General features: G+C 22.3%; 2 protein-coding genes across 2 annotated transcripts; both read right to left on the bottom strand.

Moving 5' to 3' along the window:
- Positions 1-353: 353 nt before the first annotated feature.
- On the bottom strand, positions 354-4217 carry LOC113558691. The gene is made up of 4 exons (XM_026964197.1): positions 4169-4217; positions 3996-4050; positions 3861-3928; positions 354-826 (listed from the first exon to the last, which is right to left on the bottom strand). Exons 2-4 carry the CDS (start codon positions 4043-4045, stop codon positions 354-356), a joined length of 591 nt encoding a protein of 196 aa, XP_026819998.1. The 5' UTR covers positions 4046-4050; positions 4169-4217.
- A 3000-nt stretch (positions 4218-7217) lies between these two features.
- LOC113557785 (putative uncharacterized protein DDB_G0287113) lies at positions 7218-9027 on the bottom strand. Its single transcript, XM_026963336.1, has 4 exons — positions 8901-9027; positions 8263-8294; positions 7867-8142; positions 7218-7741 (listed from the first exon to the last, which is right to left on the bottom strand). The coding sequence occupies exons 1-4, from the start codon at positions 8942-8944 to the stop codon at positions 7272-7274; spliced, it is 822 nt and encodes a 273-aa protein (XP_026819137.1). The 5' UTR covers positions 8945-9027; the 3' UTR covers positions 7218-7271.
- Positions 9028-10859: the final 1832 nt, after the last annotated feature.

Consider the following 10859-nt stretch of genomic DNA (forward strand, 5'->3'; position numbering starts at 1 on the left):
AATTAAATTATTTTGTATATATTTTATTTTAATTTATAAACACAAAAATATATGTTGAAATTACTGTGAAATATTGATGAGGTTAATAATTATGATAAATGTAAATACAACTCCAATAAAAATATATTGTTTCTAATCTATTTCAGTATACAAAAATGTTCTATGTTCTATTATAATAAAGTGTTACTAATTTAAATTTCATTAAAACGATTTTTATAATTAAAATTGCATAACAAATAAAAGTACAGTGCCTATTTTTAAATTTAATTTATAATATGATTGTAACACACAGTTCATACTTTTAAATCTACATAACTTTATTTTCTATTCAACGATTATTTAATTTAATTATATTAGGTTTCGTCAGATGTTTTTTGATGCATTTCAAGTTCATTTTCATCAAATTCACGATGCAGCAAATTATCATAGTAAAGTCGTTGTAAAAACTTTGAACGTTGTGCAAACTTTTTCTTTAACGTTTTTTCTTTTGTCAGTTTTTCTTGATGGTCATGTTGTTTTTTAATTTCTTCTTGATTCTTTAGTAAATATTGTTGATATTGTTTTTGTTTTTCTAAATGATGACGTTGCAAAAGGGCTTGTTGTGCATGAATGTTCCAAAGGTGGTGATTTATCAAATTTTTACCCCGTGGTTCATGTTGTCTATCCCCAAAAGTGCTTTGATGTATAGTATAATCTTCATTATTACGTTTTACTATTTCTGGTAGTTGCGATAACCTATTTCCTTGATTCCATTGAGCGTTTTGTTTCCTGTAAAAATTACCGAAGTTGTTGAAAGTTCCAAAACTGTCTTGTAAGGTCTGAAATACTATATATATTGAAATTAATATTAAGAATCTTAACGGCAATAATAATAATGATACAGTTATTTGTACATTTTGTTTTATAACAGCTTAAATATATTTATTTTATTTTTATAATCTTATCGTAATCTAGTATATTCATATAATATGGCTTAAGATTTATTCGTTTTTAGGCTATTGAAATAGTAATATAATAAAGACTGTAATTTAATATACAAATATAACTATAAAACACAATTTCCATACATTTCTAAATTTTAATATGATTTACGCTATATTAAAATATTCATTGAACAAATTGCATTTATTTCCTTTAAATATTGGAATACTTAAGAAAACGTTTATTCAATGATTTTTAACTTAGGTTATAAAGAATTCAAAAGTTAAAATTAAATAGCAATTTATGCATAGTAAAATTGTAAAAATAAGAAAATAAGTAATGAATGCTGTTATTTAAATATTTTTGAAATTTTTACATAATATTTAAGAAGCACGAATGAAATTTAGTTATAATAATTTTTTCATTATTACATTATTACTAATAATAATTATTATTATAGTAGAACAGATTTTTGTGTTTGAATTTAACAATTTAAATTTTTTAGAAAATAATTACTTTAAAAATATAAAAAAAACTTTATAAACTTTTTTAAAGATAAATTGGAGTGTGGGAATCCTGTTTTTCTAAATTAAAAAAAAATTGTATAGGTTAATTACATTTTGACGTGACACTGTACTATTTGATAGTGGACGAGGGAGAAAATATTATGCGATGTGGATTGTAATTAATAAACAATTAACAGTTGCTATTTTGTTAATGAATGTTGCTAGATGTTTGTGCAAAGATAGATATAATATTAGTATTACTACCATTAAATTGGCCATATAGGAATATATTACGATGTACTTATGTTGAAGTATTTGGCACTAGCTTTCCAATGTTCCCCTGTGACACTTCTATAGTTGTATCCACCCCGAAACATTGCGATAGATTTCGTAATTAATTCTCCAATCATGTCTGATAATTAATCGGCTGTACCCAAAGTTAAGTTATGTTTACAATAATCAGACGTTACTAGATTTTCGATGCAAGAAAATCTGTTAAACGTAATTAATGCATTTCATTTCTTTTGATATGACACTCAGTCTTTGTCATACTTATGATTTGTGGCCGTGTCATAACTATAAGCTAATTTGAGTATGAATTTTTCTAATAATATTATATATATTAAATAAAATATGACTTTAATACAGGATACTAAACATTAACTAACTACCAACAAGTAAATAATAAATTGTAGTAATTTGGTTAAGTATATTTTCTCAGAATAATATTATAGTATTAAGTTTTGGAATAATAATAATTTTTATTCTAATTTCCAAAAAAAAAAAAAAATGAAACATGTTTTAAATTGATTAGAATTGTGCTCGAACTCCTATTATTTGAATACTGATAAGTGATAATCATAGATATCTTGTATCACAAATTTTTCAATAAGTAAGATTATTATCCATTAAACAATTTACAGAAAAAAATATGGGTTCTCGTTAAGAAATATAAACTTGTATCTACACAAGATATTCTTTAAGTAGAACAAAATAGCTCAAGTATTTAAATAATTAATATACGTTCTTTAAGTAGATATATTTAAAAGACCTCCAGGCTAATTGTAGAGTCCTATTACTGGATGAATTTTTAAACAAGTATTTTTTTTTACTTTTTTCACAAATGCTTATGTCTTATTGTGTCATATTGTACAAATCATATATTATTTCTTTAAAAAAGTGTATTTTAAATTTCCAAAAATCAGATTTTGAACAACTGCATAATTGAAAAAAAAAATGGGAGTGAGCATGTTTAGTGAATCATTTTGTATATTTAACCGTATTAGAAATTACTTTCTTGAATTTCTTATATTATACACAAAAGATGATAATTGCTTGATAATATAAAACTCTAATTACTTTAAATCTAATGTCTTCATCTTCAAAACTAAGTAGACATTCACAGCTAAGTAAATAATTACAAAATTATTCTAAAATCGTTATAGGTCTATTATGGTATATAAACATACAGGCGTTCCATGACAACTTTAAACTTATCTAAAATTCAAAACCTATCATTTTATTTTCAATGTTCTATATTTTGTCACAAAGCAAACAATCAAATTTTATGTGCATAATATGTATATTATATTTTATAGATAGTCACTTAAATTGTCACTAAAATAGACAGTTTAGTCCGACATTTTCCGGATATTTTAAATATTTTAATTGAAAAATTAATTTCAGAAAGTAGGATCTATAAAATTAAAGCTATTCAACCATTTTAAATATGCTAGTGAGGTAATCTTTTACGCTAATAATAAAATATATTGTACTTTACCTTTGTATATAATTAAAATTCAAAATTACTCTCATAATTCACCATATATGCTTATCGCCAATGTTTACGTTGTATAGATTGTGTATATGTTATGAATAATAATAATACAAGTATAAGTTTGGAGTTTTTGAAGTGATTTCATTGGACACCTTTTTCCAACGTGTCATCTTGTTACAAATTTATAACTTAATAACTTTTACTTATTGTATTTACCCTCTTATACAGATTGTATATATTTTCTTTTATATAAAAACACGAAATAAAAAAGTTTTTTTTATAAATTGAACTTGTTATTATTAGAATAAACATTTAATTAGTATTTACCAGAAATATTCATGAGAGATTTCAATACGGTGTCTGGTCATTTTAGTAATACAAATTAAAAATAATTAAAAATAAAACAAATTTATTACAATTATTTTTAATTTATACAGTTAATAAATATATTATAATATTTAAATTTTGTATGAACCTTTCACCTACTTAATGTATAAAAAATGTGTTTTTTGTATAACCTACATAATAAAATTATACTAAGTATTTTTAATTAAACAAAATATTTATACAGATTATAGAAATTTAAAAATTGAATTTTAGTCCAAACTTTATTTTGAATATAAAAATATAATGATTTTAAACTAAAAATATTTTACCATTGTTGTTTGGAATTGAATAATAGTATGGAATGAATGGTCTTCCAAAATACATATTGATTGAATAACTAAAATAAAATATATATATATAAACATCTAATACATATGTTTAAAATAATTAAATTTAAAACTTACACTATGTTATGTGAAATTAAGCCCATTAATAACATGTACTTCGAAATCATCTCCTCTATAAGAAAATAAATATTAATTACTTTTTAAAATTATTTTTCCATTAGTTTAGAATCAATGCTTATTTTAAATATATACATATAGAATTATTATTAGTATTATGTTGAATATATTACCATAAAACTCAAATTCATTAATATAATAAAGACTACAAGTGTTAAAATTTGCAAATGACAATACCAACGTGTTCTATTCATATTCCAAAACATATTGCGCTTAGTTAAATAATGTGTTGCTACCATTATAAGTATATTTTTGGTTAGTATTAACAGTATTACGTTAATTAGTTTTGTATTTCCTTTTTCACAATTCAAATGTATATTAATTTTTGTCGGCACGGAAAAAAATAATAAATATGTTTACTTAAACAATAATATTATAAAAATGACTAATGAGTAAAAATTATAACTAATGACTAATAATAGTAATTATTGGTAGTGATTTTGATCTGTCTAATTAAATCTTGATTTAAGTTAAAACTATATTTAGAAACAAAAAATTAACAATTCAATTCTATAAATATATATAAAACTTATTGTTTAGAATAATTAGGTTGCTTGAGATACATTACAAAAATGATAAAATCAATTAAATATACCTAATACATACTGCGAATTACTTATAAATTGTAATTGTATTATTATAATGATTGATTGGGTTAAGGACCAAATAGATTATTAAAATATAAGCTTACGAATCATTGTGAATTGTGCACTATAATTTATAAATATTTCCAAAATAATTTTTTGTCGGATGTCTAACAGAACATATCGCCATTAAAAAATCTGTGTATAAATTTAATACAGTTAAAAATAATAATAATAATGTCTAGCCATAAAATATTTTTATATAAATTAATATTAAATTAAATACTACACAAGACAGTTTTCTTAAATTATTGGATTAAAAATGGAAAACTTTTCAGACTCAATGATTGTACTCGTATAAATAGTATGTAACGAGAAAAAATAATAACTGTTGTTGATTAATTATTTTAATTTTAATGATTAAAAGGACTTTAAAGTATAGTCTAAGGGAAAATACTATATAATTATTTCCGTACAAGTAGTCCTAGATTTCTAAATATGGTTATAAAATATTTTAAAGAACATTTATCTACAATTAAAAATTATAACATTATTTATTTCTTGTTACAAATTTAGAACAATGAATAATTATATAATTTTAATTATCTGAAAAGAAATTTGAATAATATAACATAAGTCGTCAAGAATACTGAATCAATAAGAAATAATATTTCGAAATTGAATAGAAAGTGTAGTCTTATGAAATAAATCAAAGGGCTTTATTATTATACGGAACAGGCATAATAATTTTTTATATAATTCAACTAGGTAATAAGTTAGTTATATTTTATATGTTTAAACAGTAAACACTCATATATATTTTTCTATTATAATTACATCCTTGGCGTCTATTGGACATTATAAACATTATTATATGCAGTATTTAAAATCATGTAGCATACTTAAGTTTGGAAATGTGATATTTTTAGCAAGAAACATAATAAAATATACATAGGTAATATTTTCAATTTTAAAAGTGTATCGTTTATAATTGTTAATTGAACCTTTGTATACTGCAGTAATAATTTATTATTCAATCCGAAATGAGAATGTTATAATTAATTTTTAAAATATTAGGTAATTATTTTTGTTTCTAGTATTTTTATTATACATTACTTTGAAATAATGATTATGATCTAGAATAGTTGTCAGTGAAATTTTAAATTTATAATACTAATTTTTTTTTTATTAATACAAATCTGATAATGACTGTTAATTATCAATGATCACTGACGATATTTAAAAATAAATAGTGCATTGTTGATAGTTTTATGTCATTTTCATATAGAATAAAATCATTGGTCGATTTTTGCCATATTGTAGTATATTTACGTTGTAGCGATGGTCATTATTTTGTTTAGATGTGTTAGAACTTAGTTATACCTCGTAGGTCATAAACCAAAAAATAATATCGTTGTTATAATAATAGCATCCATAATAATATAATGTCTTTCCACATTATCATTATTATGTAGTATTAAATTTTCTCTGTGAGATTATAGAAAAGTACTTAAATACAGGAATTGATTCTGAGTGAAGCGTTAATTTATGTGAATTTTATCGTTTTTTCTTTAAAATTATTGCTTTATTTGTAATCAACCAACGCGTAGACTCATTAAATAGTCTTTAATACTTATAATGTTAATTGATCTCATATTCTCATTCATATTCTTACTGGATATTTTTGTATAAATAGAAGATTTCTTTATTCTAATGAATAATTAAAAAGGGAAAATGAATCTTTGAAAACTTCAATAAATTAAGATACATGAAATCTCAGGAGATTGTAAGAGATTGTCAATCAAGTATAGAATACATCAAAATCCAGATGTGATTTTGATTTTAGAATTTTTTTTTTGATTTTCTTAACAGTTTGTTGAAGCAAGAAATTAAAAATCGATATCACAATATATTTACAACAAATTAAGTGCGTGTGACTGTAGTAAAAGCCGAGTGACTAAAAATAGGTTTCTATATGCTGTTTTAAATTTCAATACAAAACAATTTTCATGAAATATAATATATCTTATTCTTTGTAAACAGTGCATTTCATGTTAGTTTTACCTCAATTTGGTTTTTAAATAATTTTGATTGGAAGTGTGATTCAGCAAACCACTATATTACAAAAATTGTAAAGATTGAATTAAAGATTTTTTTTATACTTATCAATTTAGTAAATAATTATCTAATATAATTTATTTATTAATTATTAGGTAACAAATAGCTAAGTAAATAGATATATTTTATTTTGAAATTTACAATATTTGTCTTACATTATATTATGTGCAAATAGTTATTTTAAAATACATTTTATCAATCAGATTATTGTGTACAAAAATATTTGTATGTAGTTAGGTTATATATTTGATGGTATTATTTATAGCTCGACGACTTTCTTTTAATTTTATAAATAGATAATTTAGGTATTAAAATTTTATATTATTTAAACACCTAATTTATATAATATTTTGTGATTTCAAGTACAATTATTATTTACTTTTGTAAATATATATACATAATATAATATATATTATTTAAATAGTCTCTATACAAACGTCTTTTTTTATTATGTATTTAATTGGTTAAATTATGTTTATTGTATTTTGGCTATAATCTTAAAATAATATCTTCTTTAATTTACTGATGGTTTACGTGATTTTCTAATAACTTTTGTCGGTGGTCTCGTTTTTAGTTTCTTTTCTTTGTTTTGTTTTAATTTTTCATCTTCAATTTGTTGAAGTCTTAATTCTTCTTCTTTTCTTCTTATTTCTTCTTGTTCTTCTTCAAAAATTTGTTGTTGAGCTTCGTTTCTTTGCCTTTCTATATCTTCTTCATTAAGTAATTGGCGTTCTATTTCTTTTTGTTTATTTTCTATTTCTTCTTCCTCCGCTTGTCTTTTTATAAGCTCTTCACGTCTTTGAATTTCCATGTCATATTCACGTTGTATTCTTCGTTCATCTAAAATCGCTTTATGTTGTGCTTCTGCTTGTTGTTGTTGTTGTTGCAACAATTCATTTTGCAAATTATTTTGTAGTTCTACTTGAGGTTGTTGAACGTATGGCAGTGGAACTGGAGGTTGAACAAAATTATTTACGGCTGGATCTTAAAAAAAATTATTAAATACTATTAAAATTGGATTAAAATAATAATCAATCATTTCAGTTTTTACGGAGAATTGAAAAATGATTTTAATTTAAGTGATATAATTACAAAAGTTAACAAAATACCAATGTATTGATTGTAAGGTTGATATCTGTTTTGCATGTTCATCAGTTGAATTAATGAGATCATTCTGGCATACGTTGACATCAATAATAGAGATAATTGTTGCTGATTTATGGGATTAAACGGTAATAGAGGTTGGAAACCTTGCATCATTGGTATTTGTGGAATCGGATACATATTTTGATTTCCTTCCATTGGTGAAAGTGGCATATTCGGAGAAAAACGTTGATCTTCTCGTGTCATCGATGGCACTTGTTGAGAAACAAAGTTAGGATTTGCTAAAATAAATAATTGGGTAAGTATCACAGAAATAAAAAAAAAATATTAATTTTATTTAAGTTTGTGTTATTATCAAAAAAAAGTATTTATTTACAATTTTATAATAATATTAAAATTACCTTGAACATTTGGAAGAAATGGTTCTGCAAATCTAGAAAAAATTATACCAAAATAAAATGTTTTCAATATTCGATCGTTGTAAATAAATGTGTTAGATATTTTATTGGATTTCAGTATTATGCACATTTCACGATAAAGTAAATACAATTTTCATTTAACCAAAATCGGGTTACAAGATTAAAGTTACATTATTACTATTCAAAATTTAGTATAATATAACCTAAGGTTTAATACCTATATTTGTTGAAAATTAATTTTATAAAGCACCGTTAGTATTTAAATTATTAATGAAATATGAATCACTTCAACGAAAAAATATTGATAAGAATCCAAAGCTTTGTGGCAGACATTGTTAATAAATGTTTATTTTACAATTAAAATTATCTGTTACAAAAAATTATTTTTCGTAAAACAAATAAGATAAAAAAAAAGTAAAATAAATATTTACTTCGTGTCAAAATAATATGTATCTTATTATCGTAGGTAATATCGTTTGTATAAAAATACAGAATGGCACAAAACTTAAATAAAATATAATAGTATAAGTATCTATCATATAAATTAACCAAAGCTTATAATAATGTTTTGAAATGGGATTGCATTTTTCTTGGAATAATATAATTTTAGGAGTACTTACACAGTAGTTAAACAGACAGATAAAACAACTGAGGTTAAAAACATTATTATTTATTTCAAATAAATATGTGCTTTCAAAAACAGTACCAAAACCATATATAATTTACACTATGTCACTTTTAATGTGATGTACATAGTGCAATATGATGTGCGTTTTATTTATATAGATAAATAATATATGCCAAAATATTGAGCTCACAAATGTTAGTAATTAACTTTGACAAATAAAAAGTAGTGCTCTGTTATATTTTAAACACATATTTTTGTTCCATAATAACATAAGTATATAATATTATAATGTATATATTATTAATATCAATGATATTAGGTATTTCTAATAAATGTAAAATATAAAATATAAAACAGGCAGAGTGACAAGCTTATTTGTAGAAGAAATAGAAATTTTTGGCGTAAATACTGAAAAAAAATTAGTGAATTAGACTTATTTATTAAAAAAATATTTTAAATGTATCAATTTATTTACAACCTGTGCAGTGAACAATGAGTAAAATACACACATATTTAAGAGGTAAGTAATCAAAAAGCATGAGTGAAGAAGTTACCAATGTGACGGCATCCCAAATATCTTAAATATTTTTATAATTGCAATTAAATTTCTTTGCATAAAATATATTGGTATGCAATCGACGCGTTGAAAACATATTCACTAGAAGGATTTTAACTGTTACAAAATGGTTTGAGGATAATTATATCGGAAGATTAAATCGAAATTAACGTAGACTTGTTATATTTCCATCATTAAATAAATTAGTAATTTAAACGAGTGACTTATACAATAATATTATATAATATACTACATAGAACAAATAACCACGAAGTGACTATTAACCAAAGATTAATTGTTAAAACGAATTGGCTCATTATAGTGTTCATAGCTATTTGTAATGAGCATAAGAAAAATATAATCTGGAAGGTATACATATTTGTTTTATTAAAAATCAGGAAAAAATCTTTTTTAAAAACAAAAAAATATGTATATATTAAAATTATATTTAAAAATATATCGACTCGAACAAAATATTATTAAAGTAAATTCAAGAACCAGATACATTCCAACATATTATATGAGAAAAATAACTAATAATATTTTTTTTTAAATATTAATTTTAAATTTATGATAATACTTTTCTAATATTTCTATATATTTTCAATTATTATTTTTGATTAGTTGTTGTATTTTTTTTTTTAATTAAAAATTATTTTTAATTAACCTAAGTCGTTTACGATGAAATGGACAAACCAAAATAACTTAACGACAAAACAGGCACGCCAAAATGGCCTAGATCACTTTTTAGAAGATTTTGATTATACCTCGTAATTGAGTATAGGTCACAGTAATGGATGCGTTAAATTGAAATTCAATGATAAATCGCTGCATAAGAAAAACGATTTTGAACTGAAACGGTGTGTCAGCTTTTATATCTAACGAAATCTTAAAATATATTAATTCATATAAGCATAAGTAATTTATTTTTCTATTAGTTATACGGTAGATTGAATTTATTTTTTTTAAAAACATTGCTTAAATATTATTGTTATTTACTTAAGTTAAATTTGATATACTGATAAAACGATGCAAAAAAAATTAATAATTAATAATTTTAAAATTTAATTTTGTATAGAAAATAATAATTTCAGTAATATTAAAATGTAACAAGTTTTTACATTTATCTAATATTTTTTAAATTACATACAAATTAAGGAAAAAATTGTAATTTTACGTATAAAAAATATCAATATTATTTATTAAATATTGTTAAAAAAAATAGCCAAAGTGTTAAAAAAAAATATAATACACCATATACATATTCTATATCAGGTACCTATATACGATCATTTATTTTTAATCTAAAATAACAAAAACAAAAAATAGATTTTGTTTTTACCTCCCTCAGAGTTGAAAATTGAACCACTTTTACAACTCTAAAATGTGATGGCA

The sequence above is a fragment of the Rhopalosiphum maidis genome, chromosome 1 (assembly GCF_003676215.2).
Source record: "Rhopalosiphum maidis isolate BTI-1 chromosome 1, ASM367621v3, whole genome shotgun sequence".
NCBI classification, from domain to species: Eukaryota; Metazoa; Arthropoda; class Insecta; order Hemiptera; family Aphididae; genus Rhopalosiphum; species Rhopalosiphum maidis.